The following is a 27943-nucleotide window of genomic DNA, read 5'->3' on the forward strand; positions in this document are numbered from 1 at the left end:
GATTCTCAACAAAAAGTTATACAAATTTAAATTATTGTAAATATTATTTTGCGTGGTATTTTCATACATTCAACGATTTATATATTTTGGTTTAATAAATGGGTAAACACGATGAGGTGTTTAGAAACACGTTTGGCAATTGGCATGCGACACTTAACATGGATTTTGTGTTATAATCAAACATATTTCATGTAAATAATAATTAAAAAAAATACTAATACATTTTTTTAAACACTTTATCCTGTTTTTACCACCTATATTGAATCATACTTTGTGGAGTTATGTAATTTTAGAATAAAAACCCATTATATATAGAGTATTACTTTTTGCAGCTTCTATGACAACGTCAGGCACAAATATAGAACCCGGCTCAAATAATAATAATAATATTAATAATAACCAAATAAGCCAGCAAACTTTGTCAAAGAAAGCATTTCTCGGAAGTAACACATCGATTGGAAGGAGTAATAGGGATGGGACTATACCAGTGCGAGCTGTAAGTCCAAGAGTACGGTGGGTCGAAGAAAAACCTACCAATGAACAATATTGTTCGCAACCGATTACAGCATCACAACAAAATGTGAGTTAACTAAATTGCACTCAGTATTAAAGGAGAAAGTTAAACAAAAGATATACTGAAATAGAACTTCTCAAACATGCTTTTAATAATACGTGCCAACATCTGATTATTTTTAGTTGAATACAATGACGGCAACAGAAGATGTATGGACAACAGTAAGGTCACCATCAAGAGCTTTACAACAACCAATAAGGGCCGTCAGTCCAAGAGTAAGAAGAAATACTGAAAACGATGATATGGTATGTAATTAACATTATTCAAAGTATTGTTTAGTTAATGTGATGATTATGTAGTTGAATTACTTATGATTTTTATCAGTTTTTTATGATTTATTATGTATTTTGACTTTGTTCTGCTTCGTCTTTTATTGCGATAGCGTAAGGAGGGCCATAATCCAGAATCAAGGGAAGTACCAACGGCTGGTGAGCTCTTGGGAAGAAGTCATGAAGAGCTCGTGTTGCTTTTGATACAATTAAGAAGACGTCATGCAGCAACTCATCGTTCTATTGAGCAATGTTGTGTTCAGATTAGTAGTATAGAGGTGCTTATTTATGCTTTTTGTACTGTTACTATATTTGATCACTGTACTGTGGCTTTTATGTTTTTCTTTTAATTTTGATGCATGATTTATTATTATTAATTTATTTTGATTTATGTTAGCCGTATTTATCGATAATGATAAAAATGCTTTACAGGATTGTCTTAGCTCCCTGAAAGCCATGGAACGGGAAGAAAATCTACAACGCTTGGAACAGTTAAAGACCCAACTAATGGAATTAGAAAATCATTATGAAAAGAGTAAACCGTTGGTGCAATTGGTTGATAATATGGTAAAACTAGGTTCTCTATATAACAGACCTGGATCGACTATTGAAAGGCTGGAGCGAAATCAGAGACTAAGGCAAAAAGTTCTTGCAGAACATGCTATGGAACAACAACGGTAAATTTGTCATTCAATAACTGCACTATGAAGTAATTTACTTTTTAACAAAGTAATAATATTAACCAATAAGTTCTTGTACAATTTTAGATGGCTTGAAAGTGCAGCAGCAGGTAAACCGTTAGAGACTGAAGCTGCTAGGGTTAGAGTTGCTGAACTGTGGGCACTGGAACAAGAACTAGCAGATGAGGCAGCCATACTTCAAGGTCTTAAAACTGATAAAGACGCCATCGACTCTTTGCTCACTGGTAATTTTCAAAATTTGCTATTAGCTTATAATTGTAGTATATTGTAATTACTCAGAACGTTTATGAATTACTCTTTACGTTAATTTGTCAAATTTGTATAAGATTTCAAATCCAGACCAGACGGAAATTTGAACGGTTACTTAAACATACTACTATAATATATAAAACGTGTAAATGAAATGCGAAATAATACTTCACAGCATTAAGAGGTACATTATTATGTACGGTCTCTGAGACTTATCTGTGAAACCAAAAACCTAATAGTTTTTGAGTAAACCACGCCAGTCATTGTTTTACTAATAGAAGTCACATACGATAACATCCTGCATCCAGTGACTCCTGCGACTTTATTAGGTACGCGTCGTGTAGCGTAGGAACTATGCGCGTGGCAGTCTTTTCTATCTTCAATTCGTTTGTATGGAAAAATAAATATGCTTCTTTTGATTTTAAATTTTTACAGGGTGATTCCTTATGAATATATACTTATGCATCCTTCAACATTATTGCCTAATTCAGTTATTATGTAAAACAAAAACACTGAAAATGTTTTATTCACCTAATTAATTTATGATTCTGCCTATTCCGATTAAAACTTATCGTGGTGGCAAAAATATTATGCTTAAGTTCGAAAGTTTGGACCCAATATTTTTCATATATTTGAGTAATTTAATAATTAGAATTTATATTTAGATTTTACTTTAAAAGAGTAGTACCATAACTTTAAATTAACGCGTACATGTTGTTTTTCCAGGAGTACGCAGTAAACTGGATAGTGTGAACATAGGTTCACGAGCTCAGCCTTCAGGCTTAGAGGCAGAGTTGGCGCGCGTGCATGCCATGCTGGCGCACAATTCTAAGGTTTATAAGGTTTTTAGCTATACCATGCACTTTTTATTTTATTTATTATTTTTATACTAATGAACAAAATATTTATTAACTCTTAGCCATCTAATCTATTTGTTTTCGCGAAAAACGTCGTTCGCAGTGATCAGTTGCATTTCAGTTCAACGACGTCCATTGTGGTTTGATTTTCAGTAGTAATATTATACTTGACCAAGGACCAAGCAGATGGCCGAACCTGTTGGTAAGTGGAAAACTATTGCCTATAAACATAGCAACTCTTCGCCGGGCATGCAAGAAACACGTTTTACAAAGTGCCACCCTTTGTGAAGCTTAGGTTTTATTCCGGTATAATAACATGTTATTATATACCACTGCTGCTTGCCGGCAGAAATAAGCATGGCAAGGCAGACGAGCTCTGTCACAAAAATCTATACCAAGTACCTTATACTAAAATCTTTCGCGTTTGCTATTGGTAAATAAGCATTACTTTACGATCTCTGTGAATGACTTTAGAGTAAACAAAGATGGTTAAGAGTAAATTATATTTCTTATTTTTAAAGCACAATCATTCCCACATTCCTTTAACATTTTTGAGCTGTGCTAATTTTATCGTTCGTTATCTAAGTGAATTTTTTAGTACATTTCATAACCATATTCCAATTTTAAACCATTTGTTGATTTTTAACCCATAAATGTCTGCTCCGCGCAGTTTTTATTTTGATTATATTTAAATGAGTTCCGGCGTATTGAATTGATTGATTTTTCTGTATTATCGTGCCGCATGCCACATACCATGCTTATTAGGATATAACGTTAAAGTTAAAATAGTTTCAGTGTGTAACCTAGCTCACGATCCGTCAAATATGTACTTTGAAACTTCATTATCTCCTACTCTATGTATAGGAAGGAGTGACTGTGACAATTTTTTCCGGATTTCTTAGCATACCGTCTTAAATTGAGGTTTTTTTAACAGAAACTAGAACAAACGGTTGCGGACAATGCACGTTTGGAACGGGAATTGCATCATCTACGTCGCGCCCTTCGAGCTCAACGCGCTAACATCCATGCCCAAGCTTCACATAACACGCAACCATCGCACCCCACTGCTATGTTAGAAAATGGTAAGCATAACGAGGTACATATACGATTTCATCACATTTGTTAAATGCGTTTTCAAGTGGTATTTGATAAATTCTCATTAATCTGTGGTCGAAGTAATAGATAATGGCTACACTATGGATTTCCATCTTTTTTTTTTTTATATATCCGCTTCCCTTTTTCCCGCATCACGCCGTTAATTAGTTGCACACCTATATCCGCGGCATACGCACGTCAATCTTCCGCTCATCCATTCAATAAAACCACATGGTCGGCCGGCCAAAGAACCTTATACTGGACGATTAATAGTATTTAAACCTACATCAGTGCTTTAGTGTTTAGTGATAACTTGTGAAACCTTGTGAAGTGACGAGAAATCAAGGGAAAACTGCATTACGAAGAACTGTAAGTCCACGTGCAAATACTTTTCTGTCCAACCCTAGTTATCCCTTGTTTTATATCCTTTAAAGCCATAGTTTAACATTAAAAAAGGGGAAAAGAATCCAGCAAACCCTAAAATATACAGTCCACTAAATTTACAAAGAAAATTCCATTTTATGGTGATGATTCCCCGAAAGTAAAAATGGCGTCACCAAGTGGTGTTATCAAAAATTAAGAATCTAGTAGAATAATCTGTACAAGAAAATAATCAATACTATAAAAGTGTTCAATTTTGGATAGAGCAGATGTTACTTTGCGCAGTTTCATGAAAAGCAATGAACGTTTATTATTTGCCATAATTTGCGGATTATAGCAAATTAAGCTTAATGTCCAAAGAATTTGTGCTCATTTCCAAATCATTTCTTGGAGTGTTCATTCTATCACAATAATTTCACGAATAACTTATTCCATATTCAATCAAGAATATGGATAAAGCTCTGTATCTTTATGTATGCCTTTATCTTTATGTATGCTTTTTTGTTTAAGTAGCCTATCAGATTTGCTATAAATCTGTAATAATTGTTACAGAAGTAACACGAGTACAGCAATTGGTGTCAGCACTTCAGCGTCAGCGTCAAGAGCTCAGTCGAGCCGTGCGTCATCTCACACAGCAGTCGCACGCCTTACAGATCACTCATGATTCTATGCCTGGTAAGTCATAGTTAAAATGTTCATAATTCGCAATTCATAAAATAGTTTTTTTTTCTAATCGTCATCATGAATCATTTATTGTCAATTAGTTATTAGTATATTAATTGACAACTCATTATTAAAGGTAAACGTCGTCCAATGTCAGCTTGGCAAGAAACGAATCTAGACACAGGTCACACTATCGATCATGGTCAATCTGAGTATGATTACGATATGCAAGGATCAGTAATGTCTTTAGGACATTATGGACAAAGCGTGGAAACACCGTTGTATGTGGACACAAGAGCCCCCGGTATGGATGTCGCTTCTCCAATAAACAGTGAGGAAATGCAACATACAGCTTTTGGTAAATATCAACAATACAATTTTACTACTAGGTACTTAACATTTGATCTATACAACTTAGCCATAGTTCCAAATGGTACAAATGTTATTTACATTTGCATGAACCACTATTTAATATTTATTTTTAAATTAAACTGTTATTTCTATTACTACCCAGTTATCTAGATGGTAAAATAAGGTTGTATTTTATTCCTTAACTTACAAAATATTTTCACAGGTAACCTGTCTAACGTAGAAAAACAAGAGATCAAAACGGTTCGAATTGTGAAACGGGAAAGCGAAAGACGGCAAAGAGATCGCGATCGTTCTTTACAACCTTTATCAGATTGGTCCAGTAACCACATTACTGCAAACATAGATCAGTTTTTAGAAGAGGAATTGGTACAACCAATAAATAATTATAGAGCTTCCTCTCTGCCAAGAACTGAGTATAGCAAGTACGAAGAATATTATTCTAAGCCTCAAAACACTGACCTAACAAATTATCTTGGGATGAATGATAAAAACATGCAACAGAGTCCTAAATATCCTTCCAGTCCTTCATTATCAAATTACGATTATTCCAGGGACATTTCATCCTTGAGCAGTAGTTACAATAAAACTTATGATAGATCTGGAGGTTATGACCGTAATATTTCTTTGTCCACGCAATATTTGAACAGCCCAACAGACAGTTCTAGAACTTTGACCAATGATCCAATGTCAAAGACCAGCAGTATTGTTAGCTTAACAAGATCAAATATGGAATTGTCTCCTATATTTAAAAGCGAAGCTGCAAAACAAATTATAACAGAGATGTCAGGAGAGCCAAAAAACGGCTCTTTGCATAGACGACAAGTGCCAAAAGAGAAGAGGAGGCACTATACTGCACCGCATCATTTGAGTGCAAAAACTCTCAATGAAATGCCTAAGGATGTGTACAATCAAGATGTACGTACAGTATTTGCTTAGTTTTTTTACGTATAGTATTTGAGATAAAACTCATTTTCATTTTGTAACACTTTATTTTACAGAGGAATTTTAAACAATTTTCAATTTCGTCAGCCGATATGCCAATCTATTACTAGATACTTTGTATTGAAATGATTATGCCCTTTGGCAAAGGCACTAGCGGTCCTATTGACTTATTTATATGGAACCCAACTTTTTTCCCAAAAGAACACCCGCCTAAGTTTGTTGTGGGCTTCTTCTTAGACCCGGGCTCGTTTGGAACCCTCGTTGCTTTAGTTTTAAGTTTAAGAATGTAGTTATTGCATCACTACTCACTAGTATGTATACGTTTTGTATGTAATCAACGCATCAAAAGTGCCATCTATGTGTCTTCTTCTTCTTCACCTTCAAAGAAGAAAGAAATATTTAACTATTGACTATTTCTATCCTCAGCCTTCCGTATCGATGCCATCCATTTTTCATCGTCTGGTACTTCGTCATATTGGTGGCCCTTGATATTTGAGTGTATTAAATACAAATTTGTGCATTTTCATAAATTTATTTTATGATTCTCAATAATCTCAAGATCAAATGTTTTTGGTTCCAGGCTTTAGGAAGGTCACTGGACGACGCAGACATGGAACGTGCACTTCGCGGCGCTGCACCTGATGTGGTCCGCTCTGCTCTCCCAGCGCGAAGATTACCAGATTCTATAGATCAACTGTTGGCCGCTCCACAAAAGATTATTATACCAGAACGGTATATACCTGAGAAGGTCAGTAGTATAACAAATAAATAATAATCCGAATTTACAAGTTTTTTAATGTTTCGAAAAGTAAAATAAACTTAATGGAGTAAAGTATTTTAGTTTTTATCTCTGTAGTTAGTCAGTGTAAATAGTCAGCTTAGAAAGTTATGGTAATTAAACAAGACGAGCAAAATATAAATTTAATAATTTAAAACTTTAGTAGTTATAGGTATGTGACTTCATTATTTTACTGAGCACTCTGTGTAAAAACGTTTTAACGAAAGATAATCGAGTTAACTGCTACAATCTATATAGCCTCCAGAACTGTCCCCGGAAGAACAGCAAAAGCGACAAGAGAAAGTGGAATCAATAAAAAAGATGCTCACGAGCTCTTCTGCCGATCCTAGCAAGGTTAGTAGTACCTCGCACTAGTATAAAAACATAAAAACAATTTATAGCGTGCATACGTTATAAAAAACATAAAAATAGTATTTTCTTAACTATTATCTCGAAGTGTGTATCACAAGTTATATTTTAATTTTAATTACATTACACACCAAGTTTATAATTATTAATAGAGGTTAATATTAACCTCACAAACTTTCCTAACTGTAGAATAACTTTTCTATCAATCTTTAACTTATCACTCTAAATTTAAACAATGAGTATCACACCATGTAATTGCTTTTCCATTACTTTGGATACTATCCTTCCATTGAAACTATCTTGTATTATCATATTTTATCTCCTCATTAGTGTATCTATAAGCATCTTGCATAGTTCGCTCTGCTTTTGTTGTTATACTGAATGATGCAATTTTAAATTTTGCATGATCATCTTCATATTTATTTTTATCATAATCAACTTTCAAATCTCTCTGTTCCTAGATATGTACTGTTTATAACATTACAATAAAAATAGATACATCGTGTTTGCAGATCAAAGTAGAATATCGTTAAAACAATTTATCTGTTTTTTATTTTTTAAAAACCGTAAAACTAGTGTTTTCGTATTCATAATAATAGTCTTTATTAAAAGTTATAACTCAAATTTATGATAACCTTCTTTGTATTTTCTTATAGAAAAATAATATTGTATTCAGTGCACATATAGTAGGACAATAAAGATAGTTGTTTTCGGTTATTATAATAAGGACGTGATGTTTCTTTCTTCTTAAAATTGAAGAAGTAGGAGACAGACTCTTATGATTATATTTTATATTGACTCTTGAGGTATTAAAATTCCTTAAGACGATTTATGAAACTACCCTGGTAATTAAATGATCTGCAAACCCGTAAGCTTGATATAGCCGCTTCGAATGTTGGCTGTGTACAAAAGCGCAACATATGTGTTGTATTAGAGCCCAGACGGACAAGAGAAGCGCCAGCGAGAGCACTTGCTCCAGATGAACCAGATCCTTGCCGAGCAGGTCACCGAGATGAGCAAAATTATAGCCGGTAAGAATCTGCTTATTTTAGTTACGCTGGTTTCATAATTAGATGTGACTGTTTTTTAAATGCTAAATCGCATTTCACAAACTTAATTTAAAATATTTGGGTTCCATAATCTTTTCTTAAAGTTACAATTCCGGCCGCCTTTCAATTTTTAAATATTTTAAAGATTTATTGACTTTGAGTTCCAGCAATATTAATTCTCGAATAATGAAAGGTTTCTATTGCTTACATAATATACCTACAGACATTGATTTGAATAATATGCGGGAGCTTGCGTGTTGAACTACATACCACACAATTTTTTTGTCACATATCTAACATGAGTACTATTGGTATTTGGTCTAATGGTAAATTTGAAATGTAAATTTAAACATTTTATAAAATAAACCAAGTTCAAGATGCATATAAGAAATGACGATTTAGCATGAAAGTTTTCTTTATTGGCTACATGATATATAACACCACAGTAGCAGCATTCGTCTTTTAGAAGAATAAAAAGTAGTTTTTTTCGTTATTTATTTATATGTTGCCAGTTTAATGAGTTGTGTTATGAGAGCTATCAAAGCATGAAGAAATAATTATTAGAAATATAGATATTTAGACTGTCTGTAGCTTGCATGATCTTTGAGGATTGGAAAACATTGAAGTAAAATTCATGATAAAATACATTGAATTTTATTCTAAGTTAGCGTTAACTTTATTATCTATACATTTTGTATAATGTACCACGTTTTGTGTTATATAACTACATCTTGAGGTTGTTTAAATAATTTTAAAGAAGTAAGAAACTCAATTAGGCGATTCATTTTTTTTAATTTTCATATGAATTAGTTTATGTTTATTTCTTGCTGTAGTCAGTATTTTTATTTAAAGCTACACAAGACAAGTCTATGTCTACGAATCCGCAAGAATATACGATAACTTTCTTTATTTATCCCCTATATTTATCTTTTTCTTTTTCAATGTTATGCTTTGATATTTTTCAATGTTTGGTGTGACTAATAAACACGTGTGTCCACGCATGTAACGACAAGCTTGATATTTGTCCCCTCCAGGAACCAACACTGATGGGCCGTCCAACGTGAACAACTAAACATCGACACCTTGCCATCCTTTAATACCACGCACAACTTAGCCAAAGACAATTTTCACATTCATATTATGTTATTCAGAGACATAAACGAGTACCCATAGCTTTATCATTACACATAATACAGTCCATGATATATTATAAACATCCCCTTCCTGAACTAGCGGTCCTGAAGATTCCAGTTTGCAGCATGGTTTCGTTTATTTGCATTTTGTTGTGAGTTGAACTTTTTTTTATTATCTTCGTATAGTTAAGCATACTTAATTTGCATTTGGATTCATACCAATAATTTTATATTTGATTCAGGCGAAAAATAAAACGTTTAGTCAGGATTATTGTCATTAATTTAATAGTAACTTTTTTAATTTTATATCACCAGTTAAAGCACTAGAAGAGCTGCCTCTACAGGATAATATGGACGACTATGAAGATCGCTCACCAGACGTTGAACTGCCAATTTATCAACAAAGAGACAATTTCTTTACATAAATTTAGCCTAAATAAAATATTTGAAATTTTTGCGAGGTGCCCCATCATATAGTCATTGTATCGGCTAAAATGGCTACAATGGATTAGTTGATTTAATTTTGGGAAAGTTTCCCTAAACACTATCGTCGAATTCAGTAGTCATACTTTAATCGTAGGTATATAGTATCGTATATATACCCGTGAAGCTACATATAATAAAAGTAATCGTACATAGACCATTATTATATAAAGTAAAAAGCTTTAATTATTATTGGCATTAGTTTTTTTTAAATTGTATACGGACAAGGTTCCACGTAATGAATAAAGCGATACATAATGATAATATACAAGTATGTAAGCCAATAATTAGTAACAAAAGGGTAAACATGACCAGTGGCGTGCAAAGAGGGTATGCACAGGGTATGCAGATGATATAAGATGAAGAAAATCTCCAGTACGAATTATAAAACATTTAAGGATAGGCATTGTAAGACTTATAAAAAGCCTACCCACAACTCGAACTAGAGATTTTCTTCATTTTATATCATCTGCATACCCTGTGCATACCCTCTATGCACGCCACTGAACATGACTATGTTTTATTAAACCAATATTTTCAAGAAACCATGAATTCCTGATGATTTTTAATATTTACATAATGAAAAACTAAGACCATTATCAATCAATAAAGTACCGTTTTAAAATTTACCTAAAATACTAAAAATTGCTGATATCAAGAAATTAACGTTGAAAGGGTTTAATAAAATGTTATTATTATAGAAATGTAACGACTAGGGTAGTAGTGAGATGATAATTAGAAATTGAATATACTGTGAGAGATATTGAATACATTAGTAAATTTGAATATTACCACTAGGGGAGAGAAATTGCTTTAACGAGACCTTCCACCGACTGGCTCCGCTTTGGCTTTTAAACATATCGTGTCATATCTTTAGACATGTATAATTGACGAAGAATGCTGTATATTTTTTTCTTATATCAGACGTCATTTAGCAATTGCTCAATTTTAAAAAAACATTCCGTTTAATGTTATCTATTTCGAAAAAAAAATATTTATGCTATTCATAAAAAAGCACTTTATGGGTCAGTTTAAAAATATAACTTAATCAATTCATAAAATCTAACTAGAGATTTCCAAATAAAAGTCTCGTGATTAAATGTCCTAATTATAAATATATAACGATTGTAAATATCTACCTACCTGACTTACCAATATAATTTTTATTGAAAAGAATTCAATAGTTATCGTGGTATGTACACGTCAGATATTTATAATTACGTAGTACAATATAGTCTTCTATATAAAGGGCCTTCAATTGTTATTTTAGACGTAAGCTTATGTAACTTACAATGTAGTGTATTTATAAATATTTAAAAAATGATGCCATGTTAAACAAAAGTACTTAATATTGTAGATAAAGCACATCTTATATTTTAGTTTTCAAACGAATAGAAATGCGTTTTAGTATTATTTCGTTTAGTAATATTGTTTATTGATAATATTATTTTTCATTTTATTAACCATATTTAGTTATTAAAGGGCTTGATTTTTTTTTATTGTGTACTGTAATGCACATAGTCAATTGTAGAAAATCAAAACTTCTTATGAATATAACAATGTATTTATCGAACTTGTAACATAGTGTCATATTGTCCGAATGCTTCATGTTTTATGTAAAAGAAGCAACGAATTTGGAACATTTGTGATAATCATAAATATAACTGATTTTTTTAATATATCACATGTACCTATACTTCTTTCAATATAGGTAATCTTTGAATAAATGTTTAGATGTAGTTCATTAGCCTATATAAGCTTTAAATACTGAAGTTATCATCTTTAACACCGATTTAAAGTATATATTGTTATTGATATATGCTACAGTTGATCTCTCATTTAAATTTATGACCATACTATAAACTTTAATTCGTTTCAAATATTTCAATAAATATAATTTAATTTAAGTTTACTTAGTTTTTAACTTATTAATCATGGAAAGTCTTTTTTTGGCCATATATAATATAATTAGAATGTCTTACTTTTAATTTTTATATAATCACAATTATTAAGTATAGTTCTGAGATCGCAATAGTATCGCATCGTTTGGTGTGACGTTAGCGTCTGTGTTCCGTGAAACAATACAATATCCTATTAAAATTAATCGTTATATTAACAAATTCGTATACAAAATGATAATTTCCTAGTAAATTTATAGACTGAAATAGTTTTTGCCTTAAAGCCTGTCCTCTTAAAAATTTCCTAAACCTGTATTGTTTATAATATGTATTATAATGTCAATTATGTACCTATTTTACTTATCTATCTGAATAAAGAATTAATATCGTTCACTTGTTTTTGTTCATTATACTTGTGTTATATGACGACCGGTTCAAGACCGGTGTAGCGTTGGTTACTTCAAAGACTTGGTTGGTTGGTTACTTCAAAGATTGGTACGTCGCGATTCGGAGGATTAAATTTACCAATACTCAATATTAAACCATTAAAATAAATGATGCATACTCTATTTTTTTTAACCTATCTTATTATGTAAACAATATGTTCATTATTCTTTAGTGTACCTAAAGAAGGTATATTTTAAAACTGTAAGAAAAGCAAATGTGTTGAAATAAATAAAAACAAATAAAATTATAAGAGATATTCTTTTAATAGCGGTATGCTTTTATTATATACTAGGGGTTCCTCGCGACTTCTTTGTCATACATGATTTTATCGAAATTTTAACCATTTACGCAGCGCACGCAGCGCAAGCTCTCAAAAAGAAAAAGAAAAACCCCGATTTTGCAACATTCATTATACGTGCATTTCACTATTAATCTATCCAAAACAGATTTTTTTTTTTAAATCGGGAGCAATTCCTGAGATCAGCGCGTAAACAAACAATCAAACTCTTCAGCTCGTCGCTTCGTCGTAGTAAGTTTCATCATAGTTAGTTATTTCTAAGTACTTGTATAAAAAGTAAAAGTTCTTTTTGATGCCGTTACTTTGTAAAATTTGAAAGTAAATCAATTTCGAAACTGATAGCACCGGATCGTGCGAATCAATGCGACGTCGCGATTTGCTGCGTGAAATTGCCTCGTGTGTTTCTACAGAAACATTAGTCGATGTTTATATGTAGTTAACTATCTCAATAGTTCTAGATTGGCTGAGGTCGTACTTCAACTGCAGCCACCCAGCCAAGTCGACTAACGTTTTAAACAACTTACAAGTTTATCCTTGTAATTTTCACACTCATCATCATGATTATCGTTCATTGCGCAATGAAAACACGCGCACAGACTTAGTGAAACACGAGTGTACTGTGTAGGAGTTCAATGGGAACCGTGACGTAGTTACCCCACGGTTCACACTTAACTAGTATGTATGCCCGTGGTTATTAACTAGGAGGAGCGCAACAGGACAACAGAGACGAGAAATACAAACGTTAATAAAATCAAACGAATCAACCTAATTGACATTCACATAATGATTATCATTATTTCAACCGATAGACGTTTATTCGGATATACTGTGTTGTTTTGTTAGGATTTCAACAATCTACAGTCTTGCGCTTGTATCTAGAGATTAATGACACGTCACCTGTAGGTAAGTTTAGTGTAAGGTCTGCCAACACTGCTTTCGAAGGGCAGGGTGCCACTCGAGCACCTTATAAACCAAGTGCCGCATTGACCACGTAGCGAGAGTAGCAATTGCTACGGGCCCCGCGCGAATGGGGGCCCCGCATATTTAATACCGCTCATCTCTGCCTGACTGATTGACTGACTGACAGACACGCACACGCACACAGACATCGCCTATATTGTTTTACTACACTATTAATTACCCTAAAAATTGTAACCTATAGATAGCAAATATTAATAGTATTGTATTTAAGATACGTGTTGAATATTGAATTGTATTTTTACCACTTTATAATTAAGAACCCATAGCAGATCAAAGGCTATTTTAAAGAATTTGCTACGGGCCCCACGCTTCCTTAATCAGGCACTGTATAAACCCAAGGTGCAACGTCCATTAGCTGTCCGCTTGACGTGCCCCGCATATACTCGTAGCTTATTTTGCTTCACAATTAGTACCTACCTACAGTTATTTCGGGAGCTATGGTTCTTACGGATTCCTTCAGTTATGAGACCTGATTCTTTGAGCATAATATATTTTTTCCATCACCCGCTGCGGGACTCGACTCACCCTTTCTATAAACACTACGGGTGTAATAACATAAGAATTTTTTTATATTTATTATTTGTATTTCGGTATGGATTACACTGAGCATAATTCAAATTCAATGTGACCTCATTTGTAAGAAACCTAGAATCTTTATAGCATCTCACACTCGTGTATTGCCTTGACTTTTGGGAACTGAAGATTAAATAGGTGCCTACTAGTCAGCAGTGCATACCATTGTATGGTGCAAATGTATCTTGACATTGAAATAAAAGGAAAGCAAACACAATTGATCTACGGAATTTCGACCTACCCACGTTGACTTAAGAAACTTTTTGTGCTGATTATAGTAAGCATAGGATTCGGTTTGTGTCAATAATTTTGAATAGCATTTAAAACAAGTATTTAAGCTCTTTGAACCTTAGGTCGAAATTATGCGTTTTCTAAACGAGGTTGTGTCGAACTAGACTACTAATTTGTAGTTCATATTTGAACTACTAGATTATACCATCGAGTTGATTTAGTGTTCAGTTGCCGCTGAACAACTAAACTTGAAATAGGTAAGTAATTATGGAATTGACAACTCGATAAATATCTAACCATCAATGTAAATGCACACAGTTATTGCAGATGCACGTTTATACGAAACTAAACGAAACACACGTACATACGAACACGTACATACGAACACGTACATACGAACACGTACATACGAAATTAAACGAAAAAAAACAAAGAGAAAAACTACGCCTAGTTAAAACTAAAAGCAATTTTTTTTATCGGACGTGTCTGACAGTGCAGCCGTAACTCTTCGGTGATAAATTCACATACTCTGATGTGTGCAAACAGTGGGACGTAAGTCGCGGAACTAACTTTGGCCCGTCAGTGAGCCGCACGGATATCCGAAAGGAATCTGGGACCGAAAAGTCCGCAAACAGTTTGCACGGGCTGCGAAACCCGTTCGTGCATCAGACGGACTTGGCTGCTCGCACTACGAGGTCTTTCTTGTTGGACAATAAAGTCACTGCCGCTAATTCTAGAATTTATTTAATCCTAAATTAATCTTAAATGTTGTTGCCTACATGTTCCTTCGTCAACAGTAGCCTTAGTGCAAGATTTTCTTGCTCGTAATCTATGAGTTGGTTTCAAACCATCAACGTTTCAACGCATCAAACCATCGTCTTTAAAATTAGCAACACTTTGCAGGGTATGCAAGGAAGCTGTCCTTCAAAGTGCCGTCCTGTGTCCATCAACCTAAGGGCGTAGGTGTTAAACCTTATGTGCCTGTAATTACACCGACAACCACGTGATAAGCCACGCCTTGGCAGAAGAATTTCCTGGACTAACAGTGTCTCAAAAAGCTCTACTGCCACTGACGCTACAGCGTTTTTAACTCATCAAGACAACACAATGTTAAAAAAAAAAAATGTTGATAACACTATATTGTATTGAAGTGAAATTGCATGGTATTCGAGCCCGCATACTATATTGCGAGGTCGCTTCGGTAAATGCGTAGTATGTGAGTATTTATCAAATGTGACAGACAGATGGGCGTACTTTAAATATCTTTAATACAATTTTATCTTAAGGGCAGATGAAAGTTAACATTGCTTAGAACATTTATATCTTTGGCCACAAAGTAGGTATTTTGAATATATAGGTAAGGTAATCGGTATGGTATATATATATATTTCTTTTGCGCGTGTGTATGTCACCAAACTCCTCCTAAACGGCTGGACCGATTTGAATGAATTTTATGGCACCCTGGATGGTTAAGATTAAAAAATCAGCCCGACAGATGGCGCTGGGGTCCGCTAGTCTACTATAGTATTCATATCAATACCTAATACAAACCGCACGCTAGTTCCTTTATATAAGTAGATACCTACCTGTCAGTTTTAAGATTTAACAATAAATCTTTTGGGCCCGACCTGGAGATCGAACCCTGGACCTCGTAATATATAGTTGAACATCCTAAGCACTTGGCTACCTAGGATGATGATAAGAATTTAAATCAAATAACAAAATAAAATATAAACCCTAACGTCGATGTTAGCTATATTAATTGAAAACTGATACCAAGATAGATCGATTTTTTTTGTGTTTAACTTTAAAAGTTTATTAAATCATATTTATATTTAAAATCCTGTAGGTAAAAGTCAGACATTAATAAAGAGTTATTAAATGATAAACATTTTTCTTTTTAAAGTACAATTAATGTTGATTGCACATTAAAGTCATTGAAGCCGCATATGGCAATTTTCAATTTGATAACGGGCCGCTACTAAATTATTATAACAATTATATAATCCCTACGGAATGAGTTGACCTACTCAAATGTTAAGAGTACTTAGTTATATTCATCCCCATTATTTATCAGCCAATTCCTCTGTACCAAAAAGTGGAACTTCAAAAAAAAAATTTAAATAACAAGGAATATCGGCATATTCCTTGCCCGATTCCCGCGACTTCGTATGTGTTTCTCTCTTTTTTACTTTGTCTCGTAGTATTAAGTTAACCGCGGTGCCGATGACCGGCTCCAGAAAGTAACTACAGATAAATGTTAACAAGCTACTCGAATTATGTTTCTACTATAAAAAAAATTAGGACTTTCATACAAAATTCTAACGTGTATTTTACCCCCTTAGGTGTAGAATTTCCAAATACCCTTTTTTTGGCAGACATCGCCTACATATACACTACAAACTCGCTAGTAATAAAATAGGTCCAGTGTATTTTTAGAGCGCGTGTTTAATTAATTCACTCACCTTTCGATTTTTTTATATATGTTTGTTTATTGTAAATAAGTAGGTAATTAAAATCGACGATAAATTTTATAGGAATGGTTTTAATAGCGTTGAAAATATAATCTCACGGGAAATCAGACATTCCTAACGAATGAGTTTTCTAGTATTATTGCGGTGCTTGCCGCTCGTTTCGTAGTGTACGATCAACTTTAACACGCTCCCTGCGGAGACGCCGTTATATCTGCAATACATGGCTTTTACTTACCACGTACTTAAAACAATGTCGTTGAACTCGTTTATGAAATCTTTTTCAATGTATTCAAAAATAATTATTGTTATTTTTTTTACAGCTTTTTTATACTTTGGTAACGTTATGAATGTCATGCTTTACCATTTTAAAACTTAGCTTTATATATAAATAAAACAAGAATTTAATACAATATTTTAAAGTAATATCTGGCGGTGATGATCTTATAAACTAAAACCTTACCATAACAACATACGTAGATAACCAAAGTGAAAGAATCATGAAATGCAGATAAGAACGTAGGATGGAAACTGAGAACCTTTTTTTTTAAATCGTTTGTAAATAAATTTAAATGGATTCTAATTTATCTAGCTTTTATTCAAAATCAAAGCCACAAAACCTCTTTATTATGCAGAAGCATTTAGAGAGTTTGTCGTCGCTATACTAAAGTATCTATTAGCCCAATTCTAATAGATAAGGCTATTTTTAAAAATCCAGTCCATTTGTAGCGATACTCTTTTATTTATAAGTACTTCGTGGATGTTTCCATTATGCAAAATTTGTGTGTATTTAAACATGTGTTTTTATAGGTTGTTTACAAATCGCGTAGGAACCGTTTGTTTTTCTGAGCTAAAAAGTAGACAATGTTACTTTCTGTCCTTTTTTCCAACTCTATGTTAAAAATCAAGTTAATTGGTTGCTAAGTCGAGGCGTGAAGGAAGGAGAAACAAACAAGGACACTATCCCATTTATAATATTACTTACGATCAGTGGCGCGCATTACATACGTGCACAAAAGCACTGCATACCCAAATTATATATATAGCTCGTATTGGAGGGGAATATTTCTGTTTTATGCTATATATCTGCTTTATGCATACCCTGGCCGAAGAAACTGTGCACGCCATTGCGAAGGTTAGGGTTCTCTCAAATCTTCTAAATTTTATCGTTTTGTCATGATAAAGTGTAGTGCAGCGCCCTACTAGCATATAATGCGATCACGATCGCAGCGTGGTTTTATGGGAAAAGCTTTTGTTGGGAGTGGGGTTTAGTATAGGAGTGGGCCGTTATAGGTTATTGCTGATGATGACGTTCAATGAAAAAGGTTTTTATCAATTTCACACTATAACTCTGTCACATATAAACCGACTATTTAAATGACGTAACGTGGGTTTATGAGAACAGGAGCAATGCCCCTCAAAATGATTTATGAACGATCATTTTATGACCAATAAAAGACAATAAAATGGTTTTATTAGGTAAAAGAAAGTGCTATCTTATAAACTGCCATTTCTTTTCGACAAAATTTCTGAGTGATCAGTATTTAAAACTAGGTTGATTACAAAATGACTTTTTTTATTAGCTTTCTTCCTTTGACTTTCGGGTTAGACCTAAATAGTTAAGTATTGGGTTTATTTATTAACACATTAATCAATCGGTCTTGGTTATTTTTCCTAACATGTGATATTAATCGTTTGAGCTTTGAAACCAGCATGTGTATTACGTCGGAGCTTCCAACGGGATCGAACGCAGTTGAGGGGATCGAACGCGGGACGAAGGCAGTTGAGGTGAAAGCTATACTTAAAGGGATATTACTGCAATATGGAGTGGCATATTTCTTCTTCAGAAAAAGCGTCGTAGAAATAACGATAAAATTAATTTATTTTTCTCGAAATAAAGGGTAAAAAACAGGTCATATTTTATTACACACTCGAGGCATCACGTCGCTACCTGCTTTTGTAGAGCCCTCAAGCACATACATTTTACTTTTTACGTGTAATATGTTGCTGTATACTACCATCGCTTAGAGTAGTATTATTTTAAAGTGACGGTTTATTTGAACGTATCTTGACGTGCCTTAAATAAGGATTGTAATTCTGAAACAAACACTGAAATAATAGTAATTTATACCGTTTCTTGCAAAACTCCACGTATTCATCTCTGTTATGCACTATTGAGTATATCGTTGTGTTATTTTTAAAGTGAGAATAATTGACAATTGACGGACCAGGCAGATGGTCCAACATCAGTTGGACTATCTGTCTGGTATATGCGATGGTTTCCAGTAAACATCAGTTTACTGGAAACCATCGCACATACAGACCAACATTTCGCACGGCATCAGCAAGGAACACGGCCTACTACTGAGTGGTGACCTGAGTTTTAGGCGTTTATAATTACATCGGCAACAACGCCTTTCAGGCCGGAACACAGCAAACCTGCTTACTAGCAGAAATGGCCATGGCAGTAGTAGGGACTTCCTCCGATAAGCTCTGTCACAAAAAGTTTTACTCCTACTAAACAGTACCTTACTGTGAAATATAAAGCTTCACAACAAGGTTTGCACCTACCAAGGTGTAAAGAAAGCTTTTTGTGAATCTTTATGTTTCATCATCATTATATCTCATTACTGGCAGACTACAGGGCACGAGTGTCCTCCTAAAATAAATAAATAATTTTTGAAGGGATTAAAACCGTAGTCCACCACGCTGGCGGATTGATGGACTCCACTCGCCTTTTAAAACATTACGAAGAAAGAACTCTAAGAAAACGCACATAACACAGAAAAGATAAGAGTTGCGTGCTGGGTTTTGAACTAGGACCCCCGAACGTTAATTCGAAGTACTATCCACTGCGCTATCACCGCTTACTTATTTAATACCTTATTAAATTATAGCATCCAAAAAATATTGCAAATCTTTTGTTTACAATATTACCGGTGCTCAAAACTAAAATACCTAACTCTTTGTTCATTAATCCATTGTGTTAAGGTGATTGTTAATTTCCACACGTACTCGTATGTGGCACGCACAGAGATCAATGTCGATCGGTCTTCCTTCCGTTAGTTCGGTGACATCTCGAAACGCCTGCGGACCGGTTAAGAATCACTACGGTGACCATATACTATTATGGAAATTGAATAATAACCAGTTTTTTTTTCTTTAATTTGCATTTCTCATAAAAATATTAAAAACGCTTTAGCGTTATGACTCGGGTTTTCAGAGAGATAGAGGGGAGAGCCACACATTATGATGTTATATAGTAGTTTTTTTTATTGCGTCTTAATAGGCGAAGGTGTAGTAACATTCAGCCTACAGTATTTTATAATGTTGTCAAAGCCTTCTACAAATACTGAACTCTATGATTAAAAACTATAGCAGATTCCTCTGTAAGTAAAAATGAGTTGATCTATCTATGCAGGGCCCGCCTATAAAAATGTTTTTCATAAAATTATTAAAAGCCATGTGCAATTTTAAAGTAATTGTGTTTAAAAAAAACCATTCACTGCTTTTGCTTAGGATTTTTTATATTTATTTATACTCTTTATTTGTACACAAATAAAAATACAGAAAAAGAATAACACGGACAGCAGTATAAAAAAAGCGGCATTATCGCTTCGTAGCGATCTCTTCCATGCAACCTTAGGATAAGGAAAACAAAAGGATGAGATACTGCAGGTTGTGCGTATTAAAAAATACATACTAATACTGGAACTAGATTACACAAAAAAAATAATGCATAATATAATAAATATTAAAAAATAATAATAATAATAAACTAATATATACATTAATATATCATAAAAACATTAATAACAGTAAATACTATTACAAGCCGTCTTTAATGTTAAATACAGTGGTTTTTGACAGCTTTCTTAAATATATAAAGTGACTAAGATAAATAGGGTCGATAGCCTAGTGCTTAGGTGATAGTGCGTTTTTAATTTAAGGAATTAAAATATCACTTGCTATAACGGTGAAGGTTAACATCGTGAGGAAACATGAATGCCTAAGAGTTCTTTATGATATTCTCAAAAGTGTGTGAAGAAGTCTACACTTCTGCACTTGGCCAGCTTGGTGGACTATGGCCTAAGTCCTTCTTATTCCGTAAGGAGGCCCGAGCCCTGAAATGGGACGGTAATGGGTTGTTATTCATGATGATAACAAAATAACAACTTTTCATTTAGCTTTTCAGCTTTTTCTATCAGGTTATAGAAAGTAGATTAAAATTCCTTGGTAATAAAAAAACATGGTATCTCTACGCAATTAAAACGATTATTGACTTCAGCACTAAAGCGGGCTCCATTATAATTAAATAACCCGGGGCCTGTGACATATCGATTCATATTGTATAAAAAATATATAAACTTAGGTAATTGTTCTTCAATCTCTCGTTATATTTATGTGTAATTTCAAGAGCGGTATTATAACGTATAAAATGATGGTTTCAATATTTTTAAAATAGGAATATTTTATCAAATTATAAGATTTACATTTTTTATAGTTAATCTAAGTATTATTTAGCCTATTATCAGTTGTTTCATTACCTACTGATAATGAATCAAATCTACTAACTTTATTATATTTTGATCTCAAGTTTAGAGTGTGATTAGATTGACTGTTAATTCGGGCGTAAGACTATAGAGTTGCTCTCGGAATAGATTTCCATCTATTTTAACATAGTTAAATAAAAGGTTGATAAGTTAAATGTAAGAACAAATAATGTTACAACTTTTACTATTAACTTAATATGTTTAACTTTCTAAACACATTTTCTCATAGTTGAATCTCGAGTGATTAATCTTTAATTGACGTCGTCCTAACATCGTGCATACCAAAACCGGTTTGAGTCAAAATTTGCAATGTCGGAAGCAACCCATCTTGACAAATTAGTTCTAAGGAAATTAAAATATAAACCGATGTCCATAAAATGTAAAACAAGCGTAATAACCTTCCTCGGATCTAAGGGTTTAAAAAAAATACACGTAGTAAACCTAACTAGGGCGTAGGCTTACGTACTCAAAAAATTGATCCAAATATGCTAACACAATGAATAGAATGTCACGAGGTTAATGTGCCTATGAGACGTTATCTATTCTTATAAATGAGCAATGTCATTAACAATTTGGATTTAAACACGACTGTATCATCACGGTTTTGTATGGTGGGAGGCTTTGGCCGTGGCTGGTTACCACTCTACAGGCAAAGACGTACCGCTAAGCGATTTAGTGTTCCGGTGCGATGTCGCGTAGAAACCGATTAGGGGCTTGACTACCATACGCCTTAACAAGTTAGTCCGCTACTGATTTAGACTGCATCATCACTTATTGCAGTCGAGGGCTAACTTGTAGTGGAATAAAAATAATAATTGTTCTGTTGTCTTTAGTTACAATAAGTCAAAGTTATATGGCAGCGGTAATAGCGCAACTCTAGTTTTTCAAAGTTAAAATAATATTTTAATTACTAAAAAAACAAATTTTTTTTAGTAATTAAAATATTATTTGTTCTAACGGTGAAGGACAACATCGTGAGGAAACCTACATGTCTACATGTCCCACAATGTCCTCAACTGGAGTCCACAAATCCGCACTGGACCAGCGTGGTGGACTACGGCCGTAACACCACCCCTTCTTATTATAGGAGGAAAACCGTGCTCTGTAGTGGGCTGGTAATGTAATGATGATGATGGTGACACGAAGTGTTTAATTATTACGTTAGTAATATATTAGTGTGTATCCAGAAACTATCTGCATCCACTTTTTAGTTTTCGTAAACGTTGTAAAAAAAAAAAGTCTCAATAAATAAATAATTTCAAGAACTTATTTCGTTTTTATTTTAATGCTAATGTTACAGTTATGTTTTAAAGTATAAGTTGAAGATACTATTTCAAGCTATGACTTTATGTGTCACAGTTAGAAAAAGTCTCATTATGTCGCTATTTTGCTCTCGGAACCAAATGAAGCAATCGAAACAAATTAATACAACAGTATAATTTTAGAACCAAAAATTGCATTAAATTATGATGAACCATATTCATAATGTACCAGAAATTTATAATCTACTGAAATTTTTATTTACAAATATCAAAGAAACAAGATAAGTCCGGAACTTAAAGAGTTCGGCTTGGTATTTTTCAATATCAGTCGGATCTATGACATCGAAGAAACCAATATTTGTGTTAAGTAGATGTTCCCGTTTATTTATTTCCTTCCCATCAAAGCGGAATTGAAATACTTAGCTCAACAGAAAGTTGTGAGAGGAAATCATCTCATTAAAATAATGATAATTATTCTACAAGATTTGATAAAGACTTGCTTGAAATGTGTTAAATTGACGTTTTAAATCGTTTTGAAATAGCAACATTTTTATTTTTATTTAATCTGAGTATTTATAACATTATAGCTTCTATTCAGCTTGCAAAATATACTTAGGTTCGGATTTTTTTTTTTAATTTTAAACTAATGTTACATTGCCTAATAAGCACTTTTGAAACGTCAAGTCAGTCTGTTTGTTGTGACTCTACCACCGGTTCGGAAGGCAGATTCCACTGAGAAGAGCCGGCAAGAAACTCAGCAGATTGCTCTTTTCCAACATCATTTTAAAGTTTAACAATCTTTTTACATATAAACCGGGCAATATTTCGCAGGACATGCAAGGAGCACGTCCTGCAAACCGCCGCCCTGTGTTCATTAATTTGAGGCGTAGGTGTAGACTTCATGTGGCTGTAATTACACCGGCAACTATGCCCTTCAGACCGGAACACAGTATCTCAACAATGCTGCTTAGCATGCAAGCATGGCGATAATACTTCCCCGGACTCTGCCACAGAAAACTCTAATACTTTTTTTCAAATTAATTATCTGTGACCGATGATAGATTGACGTCCCTCCGAGGCTTTTTAAACATCACCGATTTCCTACCTCCAGTTTAGTATTGCGAATTTCTCGACATATAACCTAAGTCAAATAAACAAAAAGATTATGTGGCAAACAAATTTTACTATTTTCAGCGAAGAAAACAAAGCGATAGTTATAACTCACGTCAACAGCTAGTATCATGGGAGTTCCTGGAATGTGAAGCTGGTTTCTTGGGTTCCGTACCCAAAGGGTGTCAACAGGACCATATTAGTAAACCTCTGCTTGCCGTCCGTCTGTTTGTCAGCGAGTTGTATCTCCGGAATTTTAATAGTGAGAGAGATGATATTTGCACAGCGTGTGCAATCATATAGCTGCTATAACAACAAATGGTGAAAAAAAACCAGACGGAAAATTTGAAAATTACCATTAATATAATTTAGAAAAGAAACTATTGTGGTATCTAGAAGGATTATACGAAAATGAAAAAAAAAATCCGCTCTTGTTAGTGCTTTAACTTGAACGACAGTACGGAACCCTTTGTGTGCTAGTCCAAATAGCACTTGACCGACTTTAAGCAGCAAACATTATATGCACTATTTTTAGTTGAACTCTTCTGGAATACCGTATGTGAAGTTATATCTTACAAGTTATTTCTCACGTTTTCGTCCCCGTCTGTTTCGGTTTCTTCAATCCCGTCGGAATCATCCGTTTTGTCGGGCTAAAAATGTTACTATGACTTGCTATATTACTATTACTTACTATATTACTCTCATGGTGTAAACCTATTCTCTATTTAAAATCTGTTTTCTGGTGTGAGTTTGAAATTATAATTACTTCCATCATCAAAATCTGCTTATCCCACTGCCGGGCACAGGTCTGCTTTCATAGAACAAAGTATATCTGTATATTTTAAGTATTTATTTATATAATTATAATAATAATAAGTTTGTTTCAATTAACAGTTACACAGTAAATTTAAAATAGTACAAAATAAGGCAAACGTAAGGTAATGTGTATCATGAAACCCAAGTCACAGTTATTATCGCCCATCTCTGGAGCGAGAACCATAAACTTAAATTAAATCTAGTGAGATGAATAAATATAGAAACCTAAAAACCTTTTGAATTAAATTCTATTGAAAGCATTGATAAAATCTTAAAAAATTTAATATGAGTGTGTGCGTGCGCTATTGTGTATGTGTATGTGAGTGTGATTATTAATAAAAATATTCAACAGTCGTCTTAGTACCCATAACACAAGCTACGCTTACTTTGGGACTAGATGGCGATGTGTGCATTGTCGTAGTATATATAAAAATAGTTTTCGAACAGGTATCTACCACGCTGCTCTAATGTGGGTTAGTGCGTAACATCCATATTCTTTTAGTAATCTACAGTCAAGTTTGTGTTTAAAATAACGACGTAAACGAAAATTACTTTTACAATAGCACAAATTCCTTTGCATATTAATCTACGTAAAACTAAAGTAATGATATTTTTATTCCACTACACGATAGCACTGTTTCCCAAATAGTCTTCTTCTTGTCCTTATTTCATGTTCCCCACTGAATCCACTGACTTATCATATTATCTTCTCCATCCACTCACTTCTATTAGCAATAATCTCACTAGCCACTTTACCTTACACCGTTAGCACCAATATCCTCTTTCACAAAACTCATTCATATTTTCATTTACCTCTCACATTTCTTACCAGAATAATGTCAAGTATTTACTTTATGGGACATTCTACTGGTAAAATACTTTTTTGCCTACGTATGTAATACGTAAGAATTGTAAAAATTAAAAATTCTACTAATGTGTACTTTGATCCTATACTTTGATTACTAATTTAAGTTATATTTGACTGTTTTTACTTAAATATATATACATTTTTAAATTAATCTGACGAAATCATTAAAAAAAAAGATTGCAAAAAATAATCGCAATTCTGTATACTACTACAATCACGCCGATCATATCACGATCTTAAAATACATGTAAAAATTGTAACGGAATAAAGTGTGAAAGGACAGCAATGAACTTAAAAAAAGTAAGTAAAAAATAGGTCCTTACTCTGTTCTCCAGAAATATCTAAAGTTTAGAGATTTGTCGAGAACAGAATCTGTACTGTACTATTATTTACTAACTCGTTCTCAGCTCAGAGATTTTAAAAGCATATGTAAAATGCCTTAAGTAAACAGCGTGTAAATGGTAAATTAATACATTTCATACAGGTTTGCGCACCGTTAGTTGACCAGCTCTCTTTGTGCTACAGATGCATTTTCGGGATTGTCGCCGCGCCTTTTATCAATCACTTGTATACAGCATGCTTTAAAATCCTACTATGGTAACGTTCATATGTTTGTATAGATGCAATATTATCTTTTATACCTCGTACAGTCAAAGCCTCTGATCATAATATACTCTATGTGATCGTCATCATCACCTCTAACGATTGACATCAACTTTTGGACATAGGTCTTCGGTAAGGAGTTCCAATATCCATGGTACTGGGCTTCTTTCCAGCAGTTTCCAGCGACTCGTTTAATGTTAATTTTTTTAGGTCGACCACCTTAGCATACTTTTTATATATAATCAAAGAATATATACAAGTAGACTGGTGAAGCAAACATAGCCCAGTGGTATCTATCTTGTAATGAGGCCCGCTTCAGCGGATGCACTTCGACCCTCAAGGATCTTTTGTGCTCTAGCCCAGTGGTAAGGCGTGCGGGTTTACTTTCAGGGGACTCAGTTTGATCCCGGCAAGCACCTTTACGGAACGTTTTAAGCGATTTCATCAGTTGTTTGATCGTAAAGGCTTGCTTAAAAACATCGTTAGAACACCTTAAGGCTCATGTTCTTAAAGCTCAGTAAAAAAGCAAATGCTTGTAAAGTTCATCAATTCACTTAACACGGTGGAACTACGTCTTAAACCCTACTCATTCTGAGAGGAAAATCGCACCCTCGCACCCTGTAGTGAGCTGCCGGTAATGGGTTGCTAGCATTGATGATTACGATACAAATGTAACAGTAATACAAGTATAAGCAAGGTTATATATCTAAATTTGATTGAATGATGGAAAATTTGATATCGACAAGTATATTACTATCTCGTACAAGGGCTCGTATTTGAAACAACATATAAATACTTTACCTACTGTACTTCAAACTCAAGCTGCATATACACTAACCTATAAAATACAAAAAAAAATAGTACAGTGACTGACTAAGTAACGGAATTTGGATAAAGAAACACATTCCACGAAATGGTTGGAAGGGAAGAAAAGCTAAAAGTTGGATCTATGATATCAGTATTGAAGCGATAAACTGTAACAATAGTTTTAATAATTATTAAAATAGAGGATTTTTAAATGCAATTAGACCTTTTTATCACTCATAAAAGTTGGGTACACTTTTTCTAATTGAGACAGATCTCGATTTTCTTATCGAAAAAAGAAGTTAGTAATAGAATAATCAATTAGCCTCATAAAATATAAAACTCGGTCAAGTTGTAAACAAAGAGTGAATTCTCAACACGGAGCCTTTATTTTATACAGAAAAGATAACTTAACTGAGCACATTTTGAGTCTTTAATTTGGCCACCTCCTTAATCCAAATTAACAATTTACTTTTACGTCAAAATAATTTTTACTGTGTTATTATTTTTTTTTATTTCTTTATTATATGCTATTAGAATGTAATAGAGAATGAGGGCTCAGGATAGTAGATTTCATAACAAATTTTAATAATTATTACGTGAAGCACTTGTCTAATTGGATTGTTTTTCTCTAAGATAAGATAGGGGAAGTGTTCTAGTACATGGTTTGAGGACAATTCCGTAACGTGCTTCGGAGACTTGTGGTGTTTTTGCGAAATAACTATAAAATAACGAATTATACATTTCGATATTTTATTAAATCGTAATTGAAAAAATCCTATTTTCATTTGTGGTGTTACTGTAGATATTAATATTTTTTTTTAACATATCCACGGCAGCAATGATCCATCTTCAAATGACATTATATGTTGAGTATATTAAACAAAAATTACCTTTATTAAACTCTTGCTAATCTCAGCACATCTTTCGATCTATTTGAGCGGCATATCTTGAAAAGCCATTGATGAAATAACTAGGGAAGCAATCTTAATTAAATGGTGTCGAATTGTCTGATAATAATTAAACTTAGTTATGGAATGGATTTTCGCACACCCTTTACCCCGGCGCCTGGATGCGCAGGCGCATAAAACCGCGATGCAGTGCGGAGCTGGC

General features: G+C 33.6%; 1 protein-coding gene across 5 annotated transcripts in view; it reads left to right on the forward strand.

The window, feature by feature from the left end:
* LOC120633601 overlaps nucleotides 1-10279 on the forward strand; it is a 63778-nt gene extending 53499 nt beyond the window's left edge. For 2 of the 5 annotated variants that reach the window (XM_039903827.1, XM_039903828.1), the window contains exon 10: nucleotides 333-465. Coding sequence is in view for 2 of the 5 variants with exons in the window: in XM_039903829.1 (XP_039759763.1) it covers nucleotides 333-580; nucleotides 697-819; nucleotides 957-1121; nucleotides 1276-1520; nucleotides 1611-1768; nucleotides 2520-2635; nucleotides 3585-3732; nucleotides 4679-4801; nucleotides 4926-5147; nucleotides 5364-6076; nucleotides 6684-6851; nucleotides 7140-7235; nucleotides 8185-8281; nucleotides 9748-9857 (2732 nt within the window). In the remaining 3 variants the exon portion in view is untranslated. Of the gene's footprint in view, nucleotides 1-332; nucleotides 581-696; nucleotides 820-956; nucleotides 1122-1275; nucleotides 1521-1610; nucleotides 1769-2519; nucleotides 2636-3584; nucleotides 3733-4678; nucleotides 4802-4925; nucleotides 5148-5363; nucleotides 6077-6683; nucleotides 6852-7139; nucleotides 7236-8184; nucleotides 8282-9333; nucleotides 9585-9747 lie in introns of those variants that run through there. The other 3 variants (XR_005659200.1, XM_039903829.1, XM_039903830.1) reach the window with 3 other exon arrangements.
* Nucleotides 10280-27943: the final 17664 nt, after the last annotated feature.

This window comes from Pararge aegeria, chromosome 22, assembly GCF_905163445.1.
Source record: "Pararge aegeria chromosome 22, ilParAegt1.1, whole genome shotgun sequence".
Classification (NCBI taxonomy): domain Eukaryota; kingdom Metazoa; phylum Arthropoda; class Insecta; order Lepidoptera; family Nymphalidae; genus Pararge; species Pararge aegeria.